The sequence below is a fragment of the Heteronotia binoei genome, chromosome 11 (assembly GCF_032191835.1).
Source record: "Heteronotia binoei isolate CCM8104 ecotype False Entrance Well chromosome 11, APGP_CSIRO_Hbin_v1, whole genome shotgun sequence".
NCBI lineage: Eukaryota > Metazoa > Chordata > Lepidosauria > Squamata > Gekkonidae > Heteronotia > Heteronotia binoei.
In genome coordinates, this window is record NC_083233.1 from 4714032 (window position 1) to 4741966 (window position 27935).

Consider the following 27935-nt stretch of genomic DNA (forward strand, 5'->3'; position numbering starts at 1 on the left):
TCTCTGCTCAGCTGTCGTTGATGGCCTGCTTTGCCAGGCTTTCATTCTGGGACATCAGAGAAGGGGTCTGTTCAGAATTTAAATAGATGCAGTCTTGGTAGAATTACCCTCCGGAATGCAAAGGGGAGAATTTGGTTTCCTGTAGATCGGGGTGGTCAACGGTAGCTCTCCAGATGTTATTTGCATACAACTCCCATCAGCCCCAGCCATTGGCCATGCTGGCTGGGGCCAATGAGAGTTGTAGGGAAAAACATCTGGAGAGCTACTGTTGGCCACCCCTGCTGTAGATGGCTGGAGAAGGCAGTGGCAAACCCCCATAAGAAGTCTGCCATGAAAACGTTGTGCGATTAAAGAAATGACTGGTGCTTGCACAGGGGACTACTTTTTCTCCTCCCTTCCCCCACTGTCCCCACTGTGCCAGAACTGCTGGGGACAACGTGGTTGGCATGCCGTTTACAAAGAACGTTCTTCCTTGCTGTGCTGGTGAAATTCCTTGACTTGTGGATTAGAATGATTTGAAATGCTGACAGGTGACCTTTCTCAAAAGGCTCCACTCACTGTCATGTAGCGCTACTTTCACCCCAGAATTGTGTTCTCTTGTTCACATTTTTATCCCATCCTCCTTGCAAGGGACTCAGGGCAACGTGTGTGGTTATCCACCCGCTCCGTTTCCTCCTTGGAAGAACCCCGTGAAGCGCATGAGGCTCAAGAAACAGACCTCTATGACTCCAAGCTTCTGTCTGGTTTCCAGTAATGGGATATCTGGGGTCTAAGCAAGAATATATTAATATATTGGATGCTATTAATGTTATTTATTAAAAAGCGCTGCTGGACTATTTTAAAAATTCAATTATTGTGGACCAACTCATTTGTATTTTTAGTTTATGTCTCCTGTTATTTTATTATAGCAGCAGTTTTCTTTCTGGTTTTTTTTCTTGGATGGTTATTGTAATTTGAAAAAATTTAATAAAAAGTTATTTTTTAAAAAAGCAGGTGAGACTGAGTGTGTGACTGGCTCAAAGGCAGCCTGAGACATTTATGGTGGAATCAGGATTTGAACCGTTGCAGTCTGGTGATGGACCCAGTTCTCCCAATACATCTGTCCCACTTGGGGTCCTGCTCTCCTTTGTGCTTGCACACTGCAGGCAGGCTCACCGGCACTGCTATGGAAAGCTTCTGGCAGATCTGGGTCTTTGAGATCTCTTCCATTCAACAATGGTGGTTCTCAGGGCTCAAGAGTGCACAGCGTGGTGTGAAAGATTTGGTCATCAGAGAGTCAGTTTGGTGTAGTGGTTCAGTGCGTGGACTCTTATCTGGGAGAACCAGGTTTGATTCCCCACTCCTGCACTTGCACCTGCTGGAATGGCCTTGGGTCAACCATAGCTCTTGCAGGAGTTGTCCTTGAAAGGGCAGCTGCTGGGAGAGCCCCCTCAGCCCCACCCACCTCACAGGGTGTCTGTTGTGGGGGGAGAAGATATAGGAGATTGTAAGCCGCTCTGAGTCTCTGATTCAGAGAGAAGGGTGAGGTATAAATCTGCAATTCTTCTACTTCCTCAGAGCCAGAAGGGAGACGGCCTTCTGACTGTAAGATGTTGTTAGTGGCTGGAATGTTGAGGAGATGTGAGCTTAGATCAAGTCTCTGTTGTGAAGTTGGCAGGGTGGCTTTAGGTGAGAGCAGCAGATGGACCAGCTTTGTAGGGCGGTTGCAAAATGACCGTTCTGAGCTGCCAGAAAGAGGGTTGTGTTGGAAATGGGCCAGGGAAATGCTGCTGCGGATCATGATGATTGGGTTTGGGTTTTGTTTTTTGTAGATTTAGACCGGGGTCCCCAGTGTAGGGCCTGTGTGCAGCACAGCACCCTCTTGACACCCTTCCCGGTACCCACCAAGTGTTTTTAGAAAGCGGGTGGGGCTATGTGGGCTCTTGGCCAGAAGGACTTTGATTGGCCACTGGTGATCTGATTGATTGGGCAATATTGTTTCAGCTGCAGCTGCTACTACAGTGTTGGTTTTATTCTCTCTCACTCCTCTTTCCCAGTGAATTTTCTTTTAAAGTTATCCTGCTTCCCTGCACTTGGGCTTCCTCTGTGTGTGTGCGTGCTTCCTGTGGAGCTGCTTTCTACTTGGCAGCCATTTTGCACTTGTGTCAGAACACCAGAGTGCCCCCAGGCTTAGAAAGTTTGGAGACCCCTGGCTTAGATACTGCTGGGGCCTTGGAGCGTATAATCTGAAGGAAGCGATGCTGCATCCCCTCCCCACAACTCAGTTTGCTGGAGGCCACATGACTCTCTGGCGGGGGCGGGGGTGAGCTGGTGCTGCAGCATTCTGAGTGGGTCAGGTGCTTGGTCATTGGGTGCGGTCAGAAATATACATAGAACAAACTTGAGCCTGAGAGAGACAGTGCGGTATAGTGGTTGAAGTTTGGGAGACCCAAGTTCAGATCACTACTCATGCCATGGAAGCTGGCTGAGCGGGCCTCGGGCCTCGGGCCCCACAGGATTGGTGTGAAGACAAAGTGATGGATCTTTGCTGGGGAGAAATGCAAGGTAGAAGTGGAGGAACTAGAATGCAGAACTCTGCCATTGCCCTGACGTAGGTTATGCTACATGGCAGCAACAGCGGGCAGTGAGGGTATGTTGGCGGGAGACTGGCAGAAAATGTCCCAGGGAGATGGTGGACCTGCACGACAACAAAAGACCCCCAGCCGCCTTTCCATGGGTCAGATACATGGCCATCCTTGCTGATGTAGCACTGTGGTGAACAAGAGCCTGAGGACGAGATCTACTCTGAAACTACTCCTGAACAGGTTTCCATGATTATTTTCAACAAATTGCAACTATTTGTTTATATTAATTTGACTTGTTCTATGCCTTGGTTGTCCTCACATGCCCTTTGATGTGACTGCAGTACAGCCACCACCTCCTAGTCGCTCCATAGAATCCCTGGCTGGCGGGGCGATGGCTGGGCGTCAGTGTGCGTGGCATTTTTGCCTGCACCCAAGGGAAGTCTTAACTGAATGGCAAAAGTCTTACCCAGTTGTGGAAGGTTAATCCTGGAGAACAGAAGCTTTGGGGGATTATTGCAATATTTGTAAAGTCTGCCACAAACAAAGCCCCTCAGTGATTTACAAACCCATTCTTTGACCCTTCATCCAGTCAAAGGTAAAAATGAAGCCCAGGGAATGTTGGCCCAGTTCTCAGATTTTCACAGGCAGGGTGGGGGAGAGGAATTACTTGATGTTCTCCCCCCCCACACCCCCAACAGAACCAGGCCTACCTGCAGTCGCGGTGACATTCAGTTGAGTGACATTCTTGACGTCTAAATTTCTCTCTGGCTTCCCATATCAACAAGACCTTTAATGGGGCGGGGGGGGGGGGGTCCAGAATCCCTGATCCAGGAGATTCCTGGTCCAAGCTGGCTGAGCACAAAATTACACTCAGCAGTTCTGATCTGCCACCAGCCTCTTGGATGGCCCAAACAGTCAAAGGTTAAGGGGCAAGTTTCTAAATTGACCGGGATTAATCAAGGAAGTCAGCCCTGTAAGGCAGGCCACTTACAGAGTGGCTGATTTTGCACTGACCTTTTACTGGCGCGACCACCCTCCTCACGCCGGCGGATCTGCAGGGATTTCGCACCAGAAGCGCCGGCGCAGCCAAAAGAGCCTGCAACTTCCGTCGCGAAGCCAGCTCAAACGGAAACCGCCAAGAAGTAGGAAAACGTTTGAGCGGGTTTCGCGACGGAAGTAGCCGGCTCTTTTGGCTGCGCCGGCGCTTCTGGTGCGAAATCCCTGCAGATCCGCCGGCGTGAGGAGGGTGGTCGCGCCAGTAAAAGGTCAGTGCGAAAACGCCCAGTGAGTTTCAGTAACAACTAACTTGCTAGGTGGACTCTTAAATTCTAAGGTACTGGAAATGGGACTGAGGCAGTTGAGGCACAAAACACCAAATATAATCAAAGGATATTTATTAAAGCCTGCAGAAAGAATATTAGCAACCATGTACATTTAAAAGACAAGTAATACAGGAATTCAGAGTTCCCAGATGTTAACTCATCTGAGTTGAAACCTCCCTGTCCGGAGAGCCTGGTCCATTCGGAGGTTAGCTCATTGCACTCATGACAAGGAACAAAGAGCAGAAAAGGCTGACTAGGTTTGCAGAGGGCTGGGCCCCTGCCCGATCCACAACCAGACCACTGATTATGTCAGCAGGAACAGATGGGGGGGAGGAGTTATCTGCAATCTCACCTCTCCTTGGAATAGCGTAAAGCACCAGAAAGGAGAAACGGGGAAGAAACCCAGCCACAGAACCAGCGTGGGCACTCAGAAGGCTGAGCATAGCAAACATCAAAGTATTATGCTGTGTTTGTTATACTCGGCCTTCTGAGTAGCCATAGCGTAGAGTATGCATGGAGTAGCACAGCATCACTTGAAGGATGCCTGCACCAGCTCCTGTGCTGGGAAACAAGTGGTTTGTGAATTGTCATCCAGGGGTCTCTCACAGCTGATTTATCAGCCAGGTATTCCCCTTTTTGGGCTCTTCAACCCAGTTGCTGACCTAGATTTTGATATGAAGCCTTGAGTATCTAATGAAAGACCAAGAAATTAAACCAAAGGTCCAACTTCTTTATAGGGTGTTCTATAATTTTTAAGGAGCCCTGTGACACAGAGTGGTCAGCTGCAGTCCTGCAGTCCAAACTTTGCTCATGACGTGAGTTCAATCCCTGTGGAAGCTGGATTCAGATAGCCAGCTCAAGGTTCACTCAACCTTCTGTCCTTTTGAGGTCAGTCAAATGAGTACCCAGCTTGCTGAGGAGAAAGTGTAGATGACTGGGGAAGGCAATGGCAAACCACCCCCTTAAAAAGTGCCATGAAAACATCGTGATGCGACGTCACCCCAAAGTTGGAAATGACTGGTGCTTGCACAGGGGACTACCTTTGCCTTTACCTTTTAACAATTTTTTTACAGGGAAAAGTTTGGGGGTTGAACTAGATGACCCTGGAGGTACCTTCTAACTCTGTGATAATGTGAAAAGCTTGTTTTTCCAAAAAGATAAAGGCAACAAAAAGAAAGGAAGAGATGTCTCAGAGGGGTGAGGAAAGGTGCTTATCAGTCCTTTCCAGCAACTATTGTTGTTATGGTGTCCGTCGAAAGCCTGTTCGCTTGCATGAGGGCAGCCAATGGTAGACCCTGCTTTACAGCGGCCACGCCCACTTCCTGAAAAGGTTGGCAGTGGAAGTTCTGGAAGGCGCCACGTCACCCATGGCACCACACTGGAGTATCTCAGATTCATACTGTTTTAATCAAACAAAAGTAGCCATATTAGAAAAAAATGCTTGGAAATGTTATATGCCAGCAGCAGCAGAATTATTATCTAATGCACATAACAACCTTGATAGTTTTATTGAGGCAATACTGTTTCTTAAGATGCAGTATTCAGGGATCCTAAAAGGAAATATTTCATAAGTGATATTTTAGTGCTCTCAAACATCAGTTTGAGAAATGGTGCCTTGATCATTGAAACAGTTTCCTAAGCAGAACTGGCCAAACCAAGCCTTGGCTAAAAGCCAGCTTAGAGATGAAATGGCTGTGCAGGCTGCATATGGCAGTTCCTGCCTTAGATTTACCCCCAGGCAGGCCTTTGAGGAAAGGTTCGTGGTGGCTGCTTGCTCTATTCAGATGTGCCAAATGTGGCTGAGGGACTGTCATCCCCAGGGCTTTTTTCATAGCAGGAGCTCCTTTGCATATTAGGCCACACCTCCCTGCTGTAGCCAGTCCTCCAAGAGCTTACAGGGCTCTTAGTACAGGGCCTACTGTAATCTCTTGGGGTGTTGGCTACATCAGGGGTGTGTGGCTTAATATGCAAAGGAGTTCTGCTACAAAAACCCTGGTTCTCCCTACCCTTATTCTGGCTTCTGTCTAGAACGTGCCCTGGCTCCAAGGGGGAAGGCCTGTGCCAGCTCAGGTGGGAAACTGGAAGATGGCAGACTAGAAGACCCGTGCTGGTTGGGTGGTGTGTGTGTGTGCTGGAGGAGAGAGTAACAGCAACTGGAATCTGGCCCCAGTTCTCTTTCAGGCTAGCAAATAACAATGGCTCCAGATCCTACCAGTTGCCAGTTTGTGTTTCTAATGAACACTGTGGAAGTATTTTGTGAGAAACTGGATTTTTCTGGTAGCTGCACTGCTCCATTCAAGCACAACTTGAATTGTCCTGGCTGTCACCACTCTGGGAGGGCCCAGAGCACCCCCCCTCCTTGTTTTCCTTCTTAACAAAACACCTTTTATCTGTGACTGAAGAGGCAGGCAAGCCCAGACAGCATAGGGCTGCGAAGCCCCCAGGCCAGGTGGGGGTTCTCCTGCTCTGGAGGTTCCCAGCCCACATGGGGAACCTCCCCTGACATCACTGACGCCATGATGTCACCCGGAAGTGATATAATTGCGCCGGTGATGTCGCTTGCAGGCCACTCTAGGCGTTTCTGAGAGAACTCTATGGTTTTCACGGATGCTCTAGCGATTTGGGAGGGAAAACTATGGTACAATATGCATTGCGCGTGCAAAATAAATCCCCCGCCAAAGCCCACAGGGGACTTGGCAACTCTAAGGCAGCATAACAGCAATAAGTTTATTGTGAGTGCTCAAGAAGAAACAAGTGGATTGTAACTTTTAGTACAGTACTGAACATGGAAATAGTGAAGGTGGTACAAAGCAAAATAAAAAGCCCTGACGTAACTAACTGTACATTCCCTTCCTATAATTCTAGCTGACTCACCACTCTTTGGATGAGGGCGCTCTCATGACTGCAGCTTTCTCCAGCCCAGCCTTTGCAGAGGGAACCCTCCTGACTGCAGCCTTTCCAGAGAGAACAACCCCCCCCCCCCCCTAGGCAGACCTGTTTATTTTCTTCCTTCCAGGTTTCACTCCTCTGGTCTCCACTGGGCATGTTTTTGCTCCAAAACTGCTGCCCATCCGATCAGAGGGACAGAAAGGATCCTGGGAAATGTAGGCCCTGTAGCTACTCTAACGCAGGCTTTCCTGGAGTCTGCAGGCCTCACTAGGCCTAGGATCATGGCACACACCCCTCCCCCAGATCTTCCACAACTTTTCCCTTTATCTGGATCTTTCCCAGACTCATTAATCTGGGCTGGACACTTTCACAGAAATCCTTGATCATGAGCTGGAGTGGTAATGGTGAAATAACTATTTCAAGTGCATAGCTTAAGTTTTTTTAAACCTTGCAGACTATTTTCTCCTTGTTTTGATTCAATGACATCAGCTTGGAAAATGGGCAGGTGAAGGTTGATAGAAATTCCGTCATTTGGCTTTTGGCTGATGCCGACTTGTGGCAGGCACAGGACAAACTAAAAATAGTCCTCACTGCACACATGATTCAGTGCCATAAAACGTGGCCAGCAGCTTTCCAAGGACACTGGTCAAACTTGTGGGGTTACTGGCAGTGACTGATACTAGCAAGGGAGGCCCATCCGTCCGTCCATCCCCCTTCGTGCTAGAGAGGAGTTCCAGAGAGATGTGAGCAGAATGGGGTGTGGGGCAGGGCCTCCATTGGGGTCATTCTCAGCTGCAGAAGAAGAAGATGATGATATTGGATTTATATCCCGCCCTCCACTCCGAAGAGTCTCAGAGCGGCTCACAATCTCCTTTCCCTTCCTCCCCCACAACAGACACCCTGTGAGGTAGATGAAGATATTGGATTTATATCCCGCCCTCCACTCCGAAGAGTCTCAGAGCGGCTCACAATCTCCTTTATCTCCCTCCCCCACAACAGACACCCTGTGAGGTAGATGAAGATATTGGATTTATATCCCGCCCTCCACTCCGAAGAGTCTCAGAGTGGCTCACAATCTCCTTTCCCTTCCTCCCCCACAACAGACACCCTGTGAGGTGGGTGGGGCTGGAGAGGGCTCTCACAGCAGCTGCCCTTTCAAGGACAACCTCTGCCAGAGCTGTGGCTGACCCAAGGCCATTCCAGCAGGTGCAAGTGGAGGAGTGGGAAATCAAACCTGGTTCTCCCAGATAAGAGTCCGCACACTTAACCACTACACCAAACTGGCTCTCCTTCCTCCATGAGGATGGACATTGTGAAATCTGTTGACCTCCAGGATTTTCCCATCCACCCCCCCCCCCTTGGTGTTTACTGACCTAAGAGGGTGCATGAATGCTGTTAATTCATAACACCAGGAATCTTCTCTGATGGCTGATTCACAATAGCATCCAGTAGTTCAGGAGTTGGCAACCAGAGTTCTGTTTTCCAGAGGGTAAGTTGCAGTAGTATGCCAGAGCACATGCCAGATGTCACAATCCTGTTGTGAACAAAAGCAAAATGGGGAAGGGACCATGAGGTGGAAAGATTGTGAAAACGGCAGATTATTGCCCAACCAACTATACGTGCAACAAAGGGGGGCTGTGCTATGTCCATCTGCTGATGGACGGCTGACTGGACACCACCCCAGATAATTTGGCTGAAGGGTTGGAGGCCGTGGTTGGTTGGCTGAAGCAAAGCTGGCTGAGATGGAATCCTGTGGCTGCCCCCCCCCCCCCCCCCGATTGGGGTGCTGATTTGCAGCTCTGGACAGTGTGGCAGTAACTCTGGCGCCTCCTGTTAAGAGTGGGTGAGTTTTCTGGATGCCTCCAAATCTACGGAGGCCCAGATCACAAACATTGTCAGACCAGCATTCTTTCCGTTATGCCAGGTGAGGCAGCTGCCTCCCTTCTTGCCTTGCCCTGATCTAGCCGCAGTAATCATGCAATGATCACTTCTAGTCTAGACTACTGTAACTCACTCTGCGCAGGACTACCCTTGTGGCTGACCCAGAAGTTACAACTGGTCCAGCCTGCAGCAGCCAGGCCCTCATCAGAACTCCTTTAACAGCACATATCCAGCCGGTGCTGTGCCAGTTGCACCGGGTCAGGTTCAAGATTCTGGAACTAACCTTTAAGGTCCTAAGCAGTCTGGGTGAAACTCTCTGCCTAGCAAGAACTGTGCTCTGTGGGACTTAGTCCAATTCCACAGGGCTTGCAAGGCTGAGGTTACACCAGGCTTGTGGTTGAGGACAGCAGTGGCTCTTATTTAGCCTGGCCCCACCTTTCCTTCTCCCCACTTTGGGGGTTAGGACAAATCTGGCTTATTCAAGGTGCCATCTGGAACGGGCATGGAATGTGTTTTTGCTGTTTTTAACATTTTAAATGTGACTGTATCTCTTAGATGTTTTACACCACCCTGAGCCCCAAGTATGGGGGAGGGTGTTTCAAAAATCAAAGAAGGAAGGAAGCTTTTCCAGTTGCATCTCCACACCAGTGCAGTGCAATTCCTCTGCGTTGCTATGTCTGTGCAGCTTCCCAGAGGGCTTCAGACCTGAGGCTTGCAGTGCTGGAAAATGCTTTGAAACAGTTTCATTGTAACCGTCAAAATGGTGCTGAATGAAGGGGCCCCTTCTGAAACAGTTTATTTACAAAATATGTATCTTGCCTTTCCAGCTTGCAGAGAAGTTTACAGCAGTATTCCGGGAGATTTACCACAGCTAAATCCAATATTCCCTATAAGCTGTGGAGTCTTGCAAGCAAAAATTCTACTTTTGGGAGCATTAAAGTTGTGAGTGAGCAATTTGGCTGTTGCATAAATTAGTTTGCTCTAGGGCAGGGATGTCGAACTCATTTGTTATAAGGGCCGGATTTGACATAAGTGAGACCTTGTCGGGCCAGGTCGGGTCATGTGGATCATAAAATGTAATGCCGGGTAGCGGACAGATAAACTGTATAAAGGGCACAGACACACAATTAAAGATTTTTACTTAAAATAAAACATGCTTAAAATATTAGCAGGCTTGCAATATTTTGTTTTACAGTCTCTGATAAATGTCACTTCTTGCTATGAATTATTGCATCAAAAACTGCAGGCAGTGTCTGTGCTGTACCAGTCTTGAATATGTGCTGTTCAGGTGTGCACATCTGTCATGATTCATTGACATTCATTACAGACATCTCATGGTCAATGCTTTGAGCCTAAGACCCAGAGGAACATGAAGCAGCTGGGCATTGTGAGCTTTTGTACAGAAGTTGCTTCATGTACAAGTCAAGAGCATGTGAAGGCACCATGGCATAGACTGAGGGCTATGTGCTTGTCTACAAAACTATCATTTTCCCCAGAAAAATGACTACAACTAAACCCCCCCCCCCCCCAAAAAAAAACCTACAAGAACAGAGAGAGCCATGTACAGTGGTCAGTGTCAGCCTACTATCCAGGAAGTCTAAATTCAAGACCCCCAATCAAAGGAAAATGTGAAAGAAAAAAATAAGGAAAATTTGCTGGGTAAACCTGGGGTGGAACACACTCTCAGCCTAATGCTGATATTTCTCTTCTAAATAGTTCACATGCTTTCCTATTGAGAAAGACTGCAGGGCATGAGTAAAGTGAAAAAGAGAAGGGGAACTCAGTTACACCCATAACAAGCCCAACAAATCTCTCTCTCGCCCCCTCTGTAGAAAGGCAAAAAATTCATACCTTCACTAAAACATTGCTAGTCTTAAAAGCACTCTTCGTAGCTCTCCTGATGGTGGGGACTGTGCAAAGGAAGCTTTGGCTCTTTCTTTCCTTCCCTGGGGCACAAGGAGGGGGAGGAGCCTCAGCCATTCATTAGAAGGAAGAGAGGCTTGTCTTAGTAGCTCTGCAATTTAATTTAGCCTGGCAAACCTAATCACCCAGCAGAGCTATAGAGCCAAGCTCCCTCATTGGCTGAGGCTGCTCCTCCCTCCTCCTCCCTTTGGGAAAAGGGAGGGGGGGAGAGGGAAAGGCCGCTTTGCTGCTCTGGCCTATTCCGGGGAGAAACACAAAATGGCCACTGAAAAAAAGCAGGCAAGGGAAAATTAAGCAGACAACAACCAGTTGCAGGAGGGCCTGATTGAAGCCCTCTGCGGTCCTGATCCGACCCGTGGGCTGTATGTTTGACATCCCTGGTCTAGAGCCATCCTTCCTGAGCTAAGACAAAAATGTGTGAGCCAGAGGCTAAAAAACTGAGCTAGCTCCCATGGTGCAGAGTGGTAAAGCTGCAGTACTGCAGTCAGAGCCTTCTGCTCAAGACGTGAGTTCGATCCCGGTGAAAGCTGGTTCAAGTAGCTGGCTGCAGGTTGACTTAGCCTTCCATCCTTCTGAGGTTGGTAAAATGAGTACCCAGCTTGCTGGAGGGAAAGTGGAGATGGTTAGGGAAGGCAATGGCAAACCACACCGTAAAAAAGTCTGCCGTGAAAATGTTGTGAAAGCAGCGTCACCCCAGAAATGACTGGTGCTTGCACCTTTACCTTTTTAGCTTGCACTAACTCAGCTTTGAGGGAACACTGGTAAAGACCCAGAATACCAAATAAAATGTGGTCTAGTAAAAAGGGGAGGGGCAACCAGCTGAACAGCCACCAGAAAGCCTCCCCAGCATTCTGTTCTTCCCTCTCTCTCTGGTCTGCAAAGCACTTTCACACACTCACCCCCTCAGAACTTACGTAAAGGATTTGGACTCGCCTGTTTTCACTGGGGGTCTGCTCTGGAGGGTGAAGAGGCGGCTACAGAAAAGCCTTTGTCTTTGGCTCCCACAGACTGGCTGGAAGCGGGCACCACCCGTGGCACATGCTGACAAGCGGCTCTTTTCACATGCAGGTCCACACACACACACACACTCCCTGAAGTCCTCATTTTTTGCTTGTCCTGCAGTGGTTTCGTTGGTGTTTTTCCCCCAAGCTCTCTCAATCTGATCAAAGGTGGCTTGAAAGAGCACAGTGAAACAACAAGGAAAACTTGAAAATAACGCAAATGAAAAATGAGGGTGAAAAGAAACTGAGACAAGAACATGGCCGGCCAGCTCCCACCCACCCCGCACAAAACCCTGTGCAGAAAAAGGCCCCTGCCCTTCATGGTGCTTTTGGTGGATTCCCCTGGAGGCATAAGTTGAACTGGGGTACCATGGAATGACTTCACTCTATTTAGTTGAGCGTCCAGGGGAAATGTGTCAGATGAGCTGCTGTGTGGAAATTTGCACAGAGGTCTTGTGGATTGCGCAGATAATCCTAAATAAGAGAGCTGCTTTTATGTGCCACTACACACAGTACCTTCAGTTCTCATACCCAGCCAGCTCTAATTGTCCTTGCATGGTGGGGGTGCCATCTAAAGCAGGGATGTCAAATCTGCGGCCTAGGGGCTGAATCAGGCCCCCAGAGGGCTTCTGTCAGGCCCATGAGCAATTTGCTGTCATCTGCTTTCTTCTCCCTCTCTCTTGCTTCCTTCTGTACCTTCGCTTGCATGGCAGAGCTTGCTCAGAGAGCCAGTTTGGTGTCGTGGTTAAGTGTGCAGACTCTTATTTGGGAGAACCAGGTTTGATTCCCCACTCCTCCACTTGCACCTGCTGGAATGGCCTTGGGTTAGCCATAGCTCTGGCAGAGGTTGTCCTTGAAAGGGCAGCTGCTGTGAGAGCCCTCTCAGCCCCACCCACCTCACACGGTGTATGTTGTGGGGGAAGAAGATATAGGAGATTGTAAGCCGCTCTGAGTCTCTGATTCAGAGAGAAGGGCAGGATATAAATCTGCAATTCTTCAATTGCACAGGAACTACAGAGCAGTCTATTTTCTCCATTGGCTGAGGCCCCTCCCTTGGGTAGGAAGAAGGGGGAGGCAAAGCTTGCTTTGTCAGGCTCTCTCAATCACACAGCAGAGCTACTGAGCCAAGCCTCTCTTCCTTCTATTGGCTGAGGCTCCTCCCTCTCCTGGTCCTCTGGGGAAGGAAGGAAAGAACCAGAGCTTCCTTTGCCCAGTTCCCTGGATCCCATGGGAGAAATGCAAAGAAAGCACCTTTAAGACCAGTGAATGCTAATGTTTTAAGCATGTTTTATTTTTAAGGTTTTTTTTAATTCTTTAATTGTTTGTGTCCTTTATAAAGTTTATATCTTCTATGTAATCTTAAATAGGTACACACATGGGCCGACCTGACAAGATCTCATTTATGTCAGATTTGGCCCTCATAACAAATGAGTTTGACACCCATGATCTAAAATAAGGACGCTGCAGGGAGGAAATTTGAAATTCATCTCTACTTTTCCAGGGCAGGCTTTCGCCTTCTGCCCGGTCATGCTGCTTTCCTCTTGGGCGTGTTTCCCAACTTGAATTCACTTAAATCCCCGTTTGTGTGTACGGGAAGCTTCCGATGAAGAAGGCCTCCAGTGGAACACTTCCTCTTTCCAGAAGGTGGAGCCCCTGCCAGGGGCCATTCCTGCTTGCAGAACTGGTGCTGTGCGTTGAGTCTCCTTCCTTCCTTTCTTCCTATTTTTTTTTCAATAGAAAGAAAACTTGAAGTGACAGGGCTGGCCATGAATGCCCACTCAGCTCCTCTGATACAACCATTCCTGGTTAGAGTTATATTTGGAGCTCGCCCTCATAGTCTGGGCAGGCAAGGGCCATGTGGTGAGTAACCAGGGGTTATTTCCGAGCAGTGTGGCTTCTGAGCTGTGCAAATCCCTGCTGTGCCCCACCCAAGGCTCAGGCTGCCCAGAAAGGGAGGTTCTCTGACAGGCAGGGAGCAGTCTTGACCAGATGGCTTGAAAAGCACTTCAGTGGAAATAAGTGCAGGCATCCTGTTGAGCTGTGGTCACTGAAAGGCAGGATTCCCATCTGAGATGGAAGGGGAAGGCCCAGGTGATGGCCACCCTCCAGCTAGAGTTTCCTAATTCTCTGCTTGGGCATCTTCTGCAGTGCTTTGTGGACTGGAGCCTACACACGCATGGGAAGATGTGCAGGGGGCAGCATTGGGGTGGAGGCAAAGATGCATTGGGGTCTGCTCCTTCTGGGAGCTCTCAGACACGTCTCCGTGTCCAGAAAGCAGGTTTCTGTCACTGGACAAAGAGGAGAGGCGAGGGAGAGGCAGCCTTAACCAGCCACAGTGGCAAGGAAGCTGTCTGCCTGTGGTTCTGCCTGAATCCAGAAGGCCTCTTCCCCAGGAATCAGAAGCCTCATACACTGGATGTGTGTTGAGCCCATGGGGCCCACTGGCTCCTTCTCCTGGAACCTGCCAAGTGTTTCTAGAGAGTGGGTGGGGCCAGCAAGACTTCTGATTTGCCTCTGGTAATTTGATTGGCTACGCAGAGCTTTTAAAAAGTTGCTTTGGCAGCAGCTGCCACCACTGCAGGAGGATCGTCACTGTGTGACCGAAGGGAAGCTACAGCAGCCGCTTCATGGCTGGCCCTGCCTCCTCCAGCATCCATTTTTGTGGCTGAGCCCACTGCACAGTTTCAGAATTCCAAAGGCGCCCTCAGGCTCAATTAGTTTGGGGACTCCTGGTTTAGCCTCTGCAGTGCTGAGTGTGCCATCCTTCAGAATTTGCTTTCCCTCCTGCTGATGATGTTCTTCTTCCCCCGTCAGGCATTCTGTTTGAAGGCCTTAATCAAATCTGCTGTTTTGGACAACATTTCTGGGGCAGCCATAGTTTCTGTAGGTCTTCCTCTTTCCTGCCATTGCATCTGCACAAATACACCCAGCATTGAAACAAAAGACAGCTGCAGACGCTGTCTTGCCACATGTAACTCTTTCCAAGAGAGAGAAATATGGCCAAGGAGGTGTTTTTTTAAAAAGCGCTCCCCAAAGGTCTCAGTCTTTGGCTTTTCATTTTAGCTGTTAGTATATTCTTAGTCGACGACACCAGACGGTTTTCTGTATATCAGTTGTCCCAAAAGAATTCCCTGATGATGCTCCAGGATGCACTCAGTGTTCCCATTGGGCCGAGGGGAAATGCAACCAAGATTTATCTCTCCTCTAAGCTGACTCAAAGTGCTGTAATGCAGATTAATACAGCTGATCCCCCAGATAGGAATGATTGATGGCGCTGATGTCATTCTTCCTTGCCTGGAAAAGCTTCACCTTTGTAGTCAAATTAGTGAAGAGGTCATACTTCTGAGGAAGAGCAGACTCTCTGACCCATTTCCCACTCCCCTTTTGCCGCTCTCACGGTCGTCTTCTCAGCGCAGCTTCCTCCCGATTTCACACCATCTGCCGCAGGGCTGCAGCAAGCGGCGGCATTTTTGCACAGCAAACAGAAACCATTAAAAACCAGTTTCTGTTTGCTGCTCGAAAACAATGATGCTTCTTGCAACTGTGGGGCAGATAGTGTGAAATCAGAAGGAAGCCACGCTGAGAAGACAAACGTGAGAGTGGCGTAAGGTGAGTGGGAAATCAGTCTCTCTCTCTCTCTCTCTCTCTCCTCCTTCTTACTCTAGAGCAGGGGCCCCCACCTTTTGGAGTCTGCAGGCACCTTTGGGATTTTGACGGTCTGGTGGGGCCACCACAAAACGGCTCCTGCAGTAAAGCTCCCTGTGCTGGGACAGCTGCCGGTGCTCAGTCTGCACATCCACTCATATCTCCAGTTTGGAAGCTGTATTGGGCAAGAGCCTCTCCTGGCACCGCTCACTTTGTAAGAAGACTTGGCAGGTGCCAGGAAGGGTGTTGGCAGGAGGCTTGCAGGGTTTGGGGCTTGTTGGTTCCAGACCCTCATCGTTTGCAAAAGTCCTGCGATGCCCTGAGGGCAGCAGGTGTTCGAAGGGCTCCTTAAGCTCACGTGAAGCAGCTGCAGTGCCTCTTGCAAAGTGTGACTTGGGCTCTGCAGGAGCCTCCCCCAGGGTCAGCCTGGGAAATGCATTGCCTTGAGGGAGCCAGGAATGGCAAACTCTTGAGGGTTTCCAAAGCCAGCCTCTTGTCTCCTAAAGACTGAAGGTGCACCATTCTAGAGACAGTCTTTTTCCTGCTTGGTATTTATTGGTGTCACCAAGAGATAAGGAGCTGTGCCCAGACTGTGGCACGGGTGACTGTAGGAGGTTTCTTCCCTGTGCTGTGGACTCACCGGTACAACTTGCATGATGGCCATCGATCCCAGCAAGGTGGGTGGCCCCTCAAAGGGAGGCCTGTTGTGATGGAGCTATAATGTGGTGTGCCGGTTTTTTAGGGGGCCTTTTTCCTTGACCTGCTCAGAGTGTGGCATCTGGGGAGAGACCAGTGGCCCACCATCTGCTTCCTTCTAGGTTGCAGTTACCTGTGCTGAGAGAACTTCATGGGTACCTGTAGCCTCTTTCCCCAGCAAAGGTGAAAGAAATTTGATGATGCAAAGTGTTGTCAAGTCATCGCCAGCTTCTGACAATCCTCTGGGGTTTTCAAGGCAAGAGACGTTCAGAGGTGGCTGGCCGTTGCCTGCCTTTCCTGCCACTGTGAACTTCCTCAGGGGTCTCCCCTCCAAGGAATAAGCAGGGCTGGGCCTGCTTAGCTTCTGAGCTCTGAAAAGAGCCAGATCAGGTCAAAAGTATTCAGAGATGGCTTTTCAGGGAAGCTGATGGTTGAAGGCCTTCTCTTCGCTCTGGAACCTGCAGCATCTCTGCCAATGGCCTTTAACATGATTATGGTTTTATTTATGCGCACTGCTTTACACACTGCGCAACTCTCCTGTTTCTTGCGCAGGAGCAGCTGCCACCAGTCTAGAGTGGCCCTTTCAGCTCTGAATTGCTCTCTCTGATCAGCCCCCATTGGAGCTTCTCCTTGGAAAGAATTCCTTTTCTCTGAAAGGATCTTCCGTATTGTTCTGAGCCACTTTGGGTCTGGGGGAGGAGACCTGACAGGGCAATTTAGCCAAACAATAAAGTGTGTTTCTAAGCACAGATGGAGATGCTGCGAACAAAGAAGCCAGGCACATGTTAGAAAATAACTGCATGCTGAGCAAAATAAGCCTAGCAGACACTTTACCCTCCTGCTGCAAAGTGGGATAGTGGTCCAGAGGTCATGGTGGTTGGAGGCGATCAAGTCTTGTCCCTGCCAGCTCTGACTTTAGGGGTTTAGCTGGGGAAGGGACCACTGCACCAAGCAAACCTAACCAAGGCTCGGGGCAGGAGGTTTCCCTGAAATGTGGGTTCTGTGCTTTTTGTTGTTGTTCAGTCATACAGTCAAGTCCGGCTCTTTGCAACCCCATGGACAAAGTCCACGCCCTCTGTGCTTTTTAGTGGGGTGCAAAACTCTTCTCTCTTGCTCTCAGAGTGCCCAAGGCGCCAGCTAGTCAGGTCGGAGCTTGATGGGGAATTCACCGTTGATAGCAGGAAGGCTGGTTACTGCTCATGAATGTCTGGCAGAAATTACAGCTCTCGATCTCTTATGTCACAGGCCTCGGTGAGGGAAACCGAAGTCTCTGTCCCCGTGAAGTTGAACCTAAGGAAAGAAGGAAGGGGGAGCATCCTTACATACATACAATGCAGATTTGTCCTTTATACACCTGCAGAATTTCCCTGGGTGGGCAGTGGGACTCAAGGTGTGCATTTAAGAGACTAAACAATTGGCATCCTTCAGGGTTGGCTCCGCCTGTCTTCCAAATGAACTGTGCAGCAGGCTAAAAAGGCTCTTTCCAGAGAGAATAAAGTTATGGCTGTCCATATTAATTTATATTGATTTCACTCACAAAATTTGTATGCTGCCTTTCTGCCCTTACAAGGGCCACCAAGACAGGTGACATTTCAAAACATGCATAATATAAAACATACATAATAAAAGAATACAAGGAAGCAAGATGTCCTAGTTCCGCTGTACCCTGCATTGGTCAGGCCACAGGTGGAGTTCTCCCTTCAAGAAGGATGCAGGCAGAATGGAGTGAGGGCAGAGGATGATCAGCGGCCTGGAGGAAAGGCTGAGGGACTGAATGTTCAGTCTGGAGAAGAAGAGGTTGGGGGGACATGATTGCTCTCTCTAAGTCTTTGAAGGGTGTCAGAGGAGGGCAGGGAGCTGTTTCTGTCAGCAGCAGAGGAGAGGAGAGGAGTTGTAATAATGGGTTTAAATTAAGGGTGGGAAGGTATCAACTGGATATTAGGAAAAACGTTTTGACAGGAAGAGTTGTTCAACACTGTTCTTGGCTACTGAAGGAGGTGGTGAGCTTCCCCCACCCCCCCAGGCAATCTTTAAGCAGCAGCTGAACGAAGACTTGTCAAGAATGCTCTAGGCTGAGTCTAGGCTGATCCTGCATTGAGCAGGGTGTGTGTGTGTGTGTGGTTGGGCTAGATGGTCTGTATGGCCCCTTTCAACTCTGATTCTATAAAACCACATTTTAAACCCGTTGCTGGGGGCAATGCTTGTGAAGAGAATGCATGTAAATCCATGTAAATGACTGTAACATTGTGAAGAAATTTCTATTCATAAGAGAGAGTGGATGAAGGCTGCCAAAACTGCCAGCAAGTTCTAGATTTGGCGAGTACTGTTCTTCTCTTTTGAAATTGTTTTATTGACCTGTGGATTTAACAGCTCTTTTCTGCTGGTGTGGAGTGATTGTGACTATATGCAGGACAAGTCTGAATACATTCAGAAAGCTGTGAGAAGGAATATTGCTGCTTTTTAAAGAGACCACAGGCTGGTTTCACAGGACTGGTTTGCATACATTGTATTTGCATATATTGTCATTGACTTTTGCATGTTAAAAGAGACATTGTTATCATTTAGAAGTGTTGTTTATTTTGGTGGAATTTTTTTTGTCTTGGTTAATATTAGTACACCAGAAGCTGTCTTTATTGTATATGCTGGAGGAAGATGGCAACATAAGAGGAGAGACAAATTTTGTTACAGGGCGTGGGGGAGTTCCAGAGCTTTGGAGCCAAGACCTAATCTCCGAAGGTGGGGGCCGCCTGAAGCAGGGCCCCGCCCGTCTTAGGTGTTACTGACGTCGATGAGTCTGATTCAGCCACTTCCTGGCTGAGAGCAGACAGCCGGCCCAGGGCGGCATCAAGTGTGCCGGCTGGAAAAGGAGCAGCCAGGGGCCTCCGGATGGCAAGCGGCCCACCCCCAGAACAGGGACTGCACCCTGCAAGAGTTTCCACAGCACTCACGGTAGCTTTCTGGAGTGGCTTCAATCTGGCCCAGGATGGGCTGCATGTGAGATAGGGATGGCAGGCAGATGTGCGCGTGTGTACACACTTTTGATCCACCTGCATGCCATACCTGGGGCGGCTTAAACCGCCTGTCTGTTATCAGCTCCTGTGTTCTTGTGAATCTATTCATCTCGGAGGCTGTATCCCATGGGGATGATCCGCTGTGCCTCTGCGTCGGCAGGGTTGCGTCTGATTGCCAGAAAAGGCTGCTCCCTTTCCTGAGTGAAACGAAACTGTCCAGCATGCTCAGACATTTGGCCACAGGTGCTCAGTGGAACTGTAGCTGTGGCCACCAGCTTCTTTGGCAAGTGTGCCAGCAGTGCAGCTGAAGGGTGCCAGGTTTTCCCTCCATCGCTGGATCGGTGCTCTGGACATGGGCTCTCTGAAAGAGGCAGGCTGCCTGCCCATACCACAGAAGCGTCACACTTCCTTAGCTTGAAAGCTGGGACTGGCCTGATGCTGAAGCCCACGCCTCTTTGCAGGTTGCAGGCTTGTGTGCCTGTGATGAGATTATAAGGAGACCCTGCAACCCCTGAGTCCCTTTGTTTCCCCTGGGAAATCTTGTCCTGTTCCTCTCTCTCCGAGGGCACAGTTATGGGGCTCTGGTGATGAAGGGCACTTCCTGCTGCTTTGTGTCCCTCTTTGCTGCAGTGGGAGGCAGTGCAGTGAAAAGGAGTGAAAGGGGGAGGTCAGGATGAAATGGTTGACCAGGCCTGTTGCCCCAAAGTGAGCAGGGCCTCCTGCCCTTGTCTGCCTTCTCAAATGAAAGGAGGAGAAGAGCGAGTAAGCTTTCGTTAGTCACTGGGTAGTTTCATTTCCTTCCTTCTTCCCAAGAGGCATAAGAAAGGAGGTATTCATTTGGCTCCACCTTCTGTGGCAGCCATTTTGGACCCCTCTCAAAATTCCAGAGATGACCACAGGCTCAAAAAGCTGCGGGGGACCCCTGCAGTAGTCTCTCTCTGTGTGTTTGTATTGTAATGTGCATGTAAGTGTGTGTTCACTGCCCTGGAAGTTGTGGTGACCTCTGCTGACTGACCCCTCTTAGAGGCCTAGAGGATATTCAGGGAGGTGGCTGAAAGAAGCCTGCCCCTGCCTCCCAATCCTGGTGTTCCCAGGCAGTCTCCCATCCAAGTGCTTGCCAGAGTCAACCCTACTTGGCTTCTGAGATCTGATGAGATCAGGCTTGCCTGGCCCATGCAGGTGAGGGCAGACTTCATGATCTCTTGACGGAAGTGGAAGTGTAACAGCATCCGGCTCCCTAGGATGTTTGAGCTGCATGACTTTGCTTTTGCTAGTGCAGCCCCCCCCCCCGCCCGCAGCAGTTGCTTGCTTCTCTGGGGGGGGGGCCTCCTGTGCAGCGGATGTGCTCTGCTTCCTGTCGTGGGGCCTGCCCTGGCTGCTGCCGCTGCCTTCTCCACACAGGGCTGAGGCCGGCAAGAGTGTGTGGCGGGGAGGGGGGAGGATGCTAGACCCAAACACTGTGCTTTTGATCCCTCCCCCTCTCTGGACCTTATGAATCTGTTGGCCAGTTTGGCTGCTGCAGGTCAAATCTGTCAGCCTGGTGGATGCCCAGTTTAGAAGGAGATTGAAATGCCCTCCTGTGTATCGTCCCAGGCCAGCACTGTGGAGCAGGAAGAGCCTTTCTGGGTGGCTCCAAAGAGCAGTCCGGACTCTTCCTCTCGCTTTCTAGCTGTGCTGCCTTTGATTCCGGTCCGGTGGGTTCCTCCTGTCTCCAGCGGGATGCCTTGGGAGGGTGTGGGCAAGAAGAGGTCTCTTGGAGAAGGAGGGCCGGTGAGCCTCTCCCAGGGCAGCAGACGGGGCAGAGGAGACTCCAAGGTCTGCCTTCCCTTTATTTTTAACCCAGTGAAGTTGCCTGAACTGACAGGCCCATCTAGTGTGGGGGAGGGGGGGGGCTGAAGGAGGGTTTCTCTGCTTTTTGGACAATAAAAAAATTCCTGTTTGTGCTGCAGTCGGGTTGCCCAGCCCCCTGGCCACTGATGGGGGGGGGGCGTTCTTGGCTCCAGGTTGGGCCAGTCCTGGAGATTTGGGGGTGGAGCCTGGGGAGGGCTGCGACTGCAGTGGAGTGCAGTGCCACAGAGCCCGCCCTTTTGGCCTCTGTAGTCTGCACACTCGAGATGAGCTGGAATTCGGGGGGGGGGGGGGGCGCCTGGAAGCTGGCAACTCTGTTTCCCATCCACCCCCTTGTGCTTGGCTCTACTGGAGGCCCTCCAACCTCTTCTCACTCAGGGAGCTGTGGGGAGTTCAAGGGGTGGGCTTTTTCTTGCCATAGGGGGGAGGCTTGCATCACTTCTTAAGTCTCCTGGACTGAATGCCTTAAGTATTGGTAGTGGTTGTTGTTATGTGGGAGAAAACCATCCATTAGACAGTAAGTGCCCACCATGAGGAGCTGGCTCCCGTGGGCTGAAGAGGCGGGCACTTTGGCAAGGGTTAGGTAGGAGGGAGGCCACCGGGGATACAGAGGGCCTTTGCGGCTTGGAAAGTGGGGCAGGAATTGCCTCCATGTGGAGTGGGAGAAAGCCCCAGCCAGGGCAGGCAGTGGGACTCCCCTTCCCAGCTGAGGGGGAGGGGGTTGGCTGGGCCCCCCAGAGTGCCTCCTGGCTGGCATTCGGTCAGCTGGTCAGCTGAGGGTGATGAAAAGGCTGGTTTAATTAAACCTAATCCCATCAGCAATGGCAAGCGCTTTCATATGACCCGGGGCCTTGAAACAGGAGCCACACAATCCCACCAGGAGTCTGAGCACGAGGGGAGCCGGAGAAGGCTGTTGGAAGAAAGGGGGCCAGATGGCTGTAAGTGACGAGGGGGGTGGCCAAGCTGGGGGCTGGGGGGTCCTGGGTACTCTGGCAGGTACCTTTGAGCTCCACCTGCCCAGAGCAGGGAAGAGAATGATCTGGAGGATGCCTTTGTCCTTGTGGGGTGGAGGTTTCTGGGCCTCTTGATGCTGACTGGAAGCGCAGCCAAGGGACCAAAGCCCTTAACCTGACAAGCTGTCAAATTCCGACTTCCTCACGGCTTAATCCCGAGGGAGGGAGGGAGGGGAGCAGCACTTGCAGCAGCACTGTGGTTTGGTGGGCTGTTTCCAAACCCTCAACAGAAGGCCCCTCCCTGTGGAAGCAGGAGTCCTGCTCTAACACTCAGTTGGTTGATGGTGGATCTCAATAATCCTCACAACTCTCCTATAAAGAAGGCCACAGCCTGGTTATGAGAGGCGAGCCAAGGCCCCCGGGTGGGTGGGCTCTGACCCCTCCCGGAAGTCAGCTTGTGGCTGAGGACTAATGGGGACCTGTTGATGAGACCTGCCCCCCCAACACTGGAAGGGGGGCACAAATGAGGAGTGCAGAGCCTCTCCCACCTGCTGAATGTCTTCCAACAGCCCCTCAGTAGCCAGCCCAGGAGGGCCTGGACTCCTCTTCGGCATGCCCTTTCCCACTGACGACCCCCTTACCTTACACCACACATGTGCACACAACTACTTCTTTCAGCCGTCTGGTCTATCCATGCAACTAGTTTGAGGGGAGGGGGCATGGCTCAGCGGGAGAGCCTCTGCCTTGACTGCAGAAGGTCCCGGGTTCAGCTCTCCCTCGGCATCTACAAAGGAGCAGGAAGTGGCTGATAGGAAAGGCCTCAGCCTGAGCTGGTCAGAGTAGAGAAGACTGACCTTGCTGGACTAAGGCAGTAATTCCGTGCAGGCTGCCCGTGTGAGCCCGGGATCTTGACCTCATATGGTAGCACACATGTCCCTTATGCTTTGAAGTGTTCATGGCCGACATAGAACCTGGGACTTTCTGCATGCCCAGCAGGTGCTCTGGCACAAGGTCACAGCCCAGGGCCAGTGGGGAGCTCCACGGTGGGACTCCCTAGTGGGGAGAGAGGCCTGGCTGTCCCTGCTGTGCTGAGTGAGTGTCGCTTGGAAGAGGTCAGGATAGAAGTGCTAAAGCAGAAGGAGGTTCCTCCAGGTGTGTGAGCATTCCTGCTTCTGTCTGAATTATGGGGAGAGCCTGATTATAATTCCCTCTTGCTTGCATGCAAGTCTCTCCATCCACTGCAGAGCGGCGGAGGAAGAGGCAGGAGAGGGATGGGGTTGGGGGAAGGAAGCACTTTGGTTTGTCCAGTTTTCTGTTCCTATCAGTGCATCAGGAACGCTGGACATGTGAGGTATTTATAAGTCATGTTTGCATGTACTTCTGCTTCTAGTGAGTAGCCCAAAGTGTTTGGTTCCCAGAGCATGGCTGTGCAGCCAATAAAACCTTCATTGATTGCTGCAGCGAAACAGCAAGCTCTGCACCTTAGAGTGCCTCTACAACCCCCCCCCCCCCTTGCAGAGGACCAGCAGGGAAAACCGAGGCCTTTTCTCACCACCCCACCCACCCGATGCAGCCGGTGGGCCCAGGGATGGCATGTGAGGAGGGGGAAAGCTCTCTCTCTCTCCAGCCTTGTCTGCCAGGAGGCAGGACACCTCTTTCAAACTGCGGGTATCTCCTCCCCAAGTCTTTCAGCAGCAAAGGGAGCTGGGCTCCTCCTGACCCCATATGTGTGACCCACTCTCTTGTTTTTTGCACATCTGGGGCAATTGGCTGCCGTGTTGATTTGCCCTCAGTCTGTCTCCTGCAGCCGCTGCTGCCTCACTGTGCCACATCTGAAAGCCCCGCAGAAGGGCCACGAAGGAGGGCTGCGCCCAGCCATGGCCTGGCATGTCTGTCTGAAGATTTCCCTGGAAAGGGGTGGAGGGTTTTGGGCTCCCACCCTCCAACAGACTTGGTCTTCCGGCAAGGCCCAAGCAAGGGGATCAAAGAAGCAAATCCCTCTAGCGTAGCCAGGATTAAGTCTTTTATACGTAGATGGTTTTGGAACCTGTCTTTGGTGCCTCTTGGTGTGGAATTTGCTTGTGAAGGGAAGGGTGGGGCAGGTGGGAGGTGGGTCTGGAAAGTATACAGGGAATGCAGCTTTTGAAGAGCCCTGCACCAGGCACCAGCTAGCACACACTCTCCAGTTAGATATTACGGGAGGAGGGGCAGGGAACTCTGCAAGGGCGGGGGCCTTCTGGCTGCTGTCTCCCTCACTTAGGCGACCCCATTGCAAACACCAGAGCAGTGACTGCAAGGAGGCTCCTGGAAGAGCTCGGGGCCAAGGCAGGCTGGATCTGCTTTCTGTTCCTGATGTCAGGGAGACAAAGGGACTGGCTTCCTTCCCCCCCCCCCTCCCCTTCTCTCTCCCTGTGGCGTCACTGTGGCTGGAAGGGGTTTCCTTCCCCCCCTCTCTACTTGACCACAGCTTAAGAGGGGGACGTTACTGATGATGCGAACACCCCTCCCATTCTTTCTGGTCAACAGATGTGCACATTTTTTAATTTGATCGGAGGTGGCAGCATAGTTGTGTGTGTGTGTGTGTCAGAGAGAGAGAGACAGAGAGAGAAGCCCCTGGGTTGGATGGTGTTCTCTCCATCTGTGAGCCTTCCCGCAGAGCCATTTGAAGTGTTCCAAAGATTTTGAGCCCAGGGTGCATGCAGGTCTGTTTAATTGTCTTGCATAACCGTGCTCCCTGCAGCCCATATTTCTTTAATAAAGTGAACTTTTAGATGTGTATCCTGAAGTGCATCATTGTTCAGAGAAAATTCTAATTAGGTTTGCTTGAAAAATGTCTGTTCAAATTCCTTAAATTAAACCTATAAGCCCCATGTCAAAACTTGCAGAAGGGCAAAGGTGCAGGAACCAAGGAGCAGGGAGCTGAAAAGTGTCTGAGTACATAACACCTTGTAGTGAAGAGTGGGTGGGGCTGCTCCAGGTGAGAACTGGAGGAGTGGGACAAACACCAGGTGAAGCAGAACAAAGCAGGAGTCAAGTTGCACCTTTAAGACCAACCAAGTTTTATTTAGAATGTAAGCTTTCGAGTGCTCTCTAAGCACACTTCATCAGACGAGGGGATCAGGTATTGTGAGCAGAAATACAAGCAGTTCGTTGATGGTCAATTAGTTTGCCCTCTTAATCAACAAGCTGCTTGTATTTCAGCTCACAATACCTGATCCCCTCGTCTGATGAAGTGTGCTTAGAGAGCACACGAAAGCTTACGTTCTGAATAAAAATTGGTTGGTCTTAAAGATGCAACTTGACTCCTGCTTTGTTCCACTGCTTCAGACCAACACGGCTGCCCACTTGGATCTATCTGCCAGGTGAAGTAATCTGTCGACTGCTGGCTATGAGTAAAACCTTCATTTAAAAAAAATGTTTTACATGTGATCTGTAAGCAGAACTGGACACGAATACACTTCAGTGATTTTTTTGTAATATTTTCAGCAGTCCTGTCAGGTAGCCTCCTGATGTGCCCATCCATAAAAGCTATGCAATACCTTTATTAAGAGCAACCAGAATGGCACTGCATACATGTGTGAACTTCTGAGTTTTCCAAAACTGCCAGTTAGGCTGGGTGTTCAGAAGAAAAAGTGGTGCGGTGGAGAATTCTGCTCACCCATGTAAGGGAGGAGGGGCAGTTTCAGAGAGGGGGCGGGGCTTGGTGAATTCTGGGGAAACCTGACCTGGGGCTTCAAGGCTCTTTCCTTCTCCTCACCACGACTTCTGTGCTCCTTGCCCATGAAGAGAGCCTGAATTCCTTAGACAGGTTTTGCCAAGTCCAAGGCAGCTGGTGATGTCAGATTGGTGAACCAATTACAGCAAACCAGATGCTTCTATATGCATATATGTGTTACTAGCTTCCTTTCCACAGCAGCTGAGAGCTTTCTACAATCGCAGCAGCTCAGCTGACTTGATGGGTGCCCCAATTATGGGGGGTTCACTACAATAAAAATTGGGCTGAGACTTTGACCAGGGAGATTCTGAAGTTTGTTTTTGTTTGGTTGGCTTCTGGTTTTGTCTCCTCAGATAAGACAGGAATACAGTGTCAGATCTCGGAAGCTGAGCAGGGCCAGCTGGTTAGTAGTTGGGTGAGAGACCACCACAGAGGCAGGCAATGGCAAGCCACCTCCGCATGTTCCTTCCCCTGACCTGAATGGCTCCCTCAGGCTAGCCATCTTGGGAGCTTCAGCAGGGCCGGTCCTTGGATGGGAGACCCCCACGGAAGTCCAGGGCTGCTCTGCAGGGCTCTTGTCTTGAAAGCCCCCCAGGCTCACCAGAAGTCGGTTGCACACTGATGGCGCTTTCTGCCACTCGATAAACAGAGAGCAGCACCTTTGCTTCATCCCGTAGCAGTGAGCCGTAATGGCACAGGGGTGCCTCTTGTGCGGATTGCATTATGTGCATAATGCTTTTTGCCATTCTGTGACCGATCTTCAGTTGGGACGTTTATCTAAGAACCCCATGTGACAATTGGGGTGGGGCTGTAACTGAACATTGTTGTTAAACGTTCTTGGATTTTGATTGGACCTCCAGTGCTAGGGGCTTTAACCCTCTCAAGCTCTGCACACTTTCCACAATGAATTTTGCGCGCGCGCACACACACACACACAAAGCGACTGTTGACAATGGTATGAAGAATTGAGCTGAATTCTCCCCCTCTCCCTCTAAGATCCTCGTGGCGCAGAGTGTTAAAGCTGCAGTACTGCAGTCCTAAGCTCTGCTCGCGACCTGAGTTCAATCCCGGCAGAAGCTGGTTCAGGTAACCAGTTCGAGGTCGACTCAGCCTTCCGTCCTTCCAAGGTTGGTCAAATGAGTCCCCAGCTCCTGGGAGGGAAGTGTAGATGACTGGGGAAGGCAATGGCAAACCACCCCGTGAAAAGTGTGCCGTGTAATGCTAAAGAAAATCATGGGTCTCTTGCATTGTGTGTTGTTTGAACCTCAGGGAGAAGGTTTCACACTTGCTAAGGATAGCCCGTCTCTTGGCTGCTTGTGTGTTTGTGGGTTCTGTGTGGTGTTCTAGTGCAGCAACTGCAAGCGCTTCCTCTTCTGTTTCAGATCAGCGTGCGAGTTACCACCATGGATGCGGAGCTGGAGTTTGCCATCCAGCCCAACACGACAGGGAAGCAGCTCTTTGACCAGGTAAGAGTGGCCAGCAGCACAGGAACTGCTTGGGCAAGCGGGGTGGGAATCCCTGCCTTAGGTAGGTGGGAATCGCTTGGCTGTGGCTTAGTCATGCATGTTGCGACGGTCTGCACTGAGGAACATGGATGTGAAGGTTTATTTATTTACTTCATTTATAGTCTTGACTTTCTCACTAAAACTCAAGGGAGAATACACAATTAATAAACAGCGTGTTACATACAAACAATGCATTAGAACTGGATTAGAAAACTGGAGAATGCAAAAAATGATGTGCTGCATATAACAGACAATGTAATAAAGTTGAATTGCAAGGAGGAGAAGAAGAAGAATTGCAGATTTATACCCCGCCCTTCTCTCTGAATCAGAGACTCGGAGCAGCTCACAATCTCCTTTACCTTCCTCCCCGACAACAGACACCCTGTGAGGTGGGTGGGGCTAAGAAAGCTCTCACAGCAGCTACCCTTTCAAGGACAATTCCTGGGAGAGCTATGGCTGACCCAAGGCCATTCCAGCAGGTGCAAATGGAGGACTGGGGGGACAGTGGCTCAGTGGTAGAGCATCTGCTTGGGAAGCAGAAGGTCCCAGGTTCAATCCCTGGAATCTCCAAAAAAGGGTCCAGGCAAATAGGCATGAAAAACCTCAGCTTGAGACCCTGGAGAGCCGCTGCCAGTCTGAGAAGACAATACTGACTTCGATGGACCAAGGGTCTGATTCAGTATAAGGCAGCTTCATATGTTCACATGAGTAGGGAATCAAACTCGGTTCTCCCAGATATGAGTCCACTCACTTAACCACTATGGCTGACCCAAGGCCATGCTAGCAGGTACAAGTGGAGGAGTGGGGAATCAAACCTGGTTCTCCCAGATAAGAGTCCACGCACTTCACCACTGCACCAAACTGGCTCTCCAAGAGGCCTAGCTTGAGAAGGAAGGGTGTTTAAGAAAAAGTACCGGAGAAATGGGACTGGACCATGAAAGTTTTATCGTGGTGTGAAATGGACAAACTAACTAGAACACTA

At 50.4% G+C, this 27935-nt stretch overlaps 1 protein-coding gene across 1 annotated transcript in view; it reads left to right on the forward strand.

The window, feature by feature from the left end:
- MSN (moesin) overlaps positions 1-27935 on the forward strand; it is a 105618-nt gene that overhangs the window by 19686 nt on the left and 57997 nt on the right. Inside the window, exon 2 of the mRNA XM_060249715.1 lies at positions 26831-26914. Within this exon, the coding sequence (XP_060105698.1) occupies positions 26831-26914 (84 nt within the window). The remainder of the gene's footprint in view (positions 1-26830; positions 26915-27935) is intronic.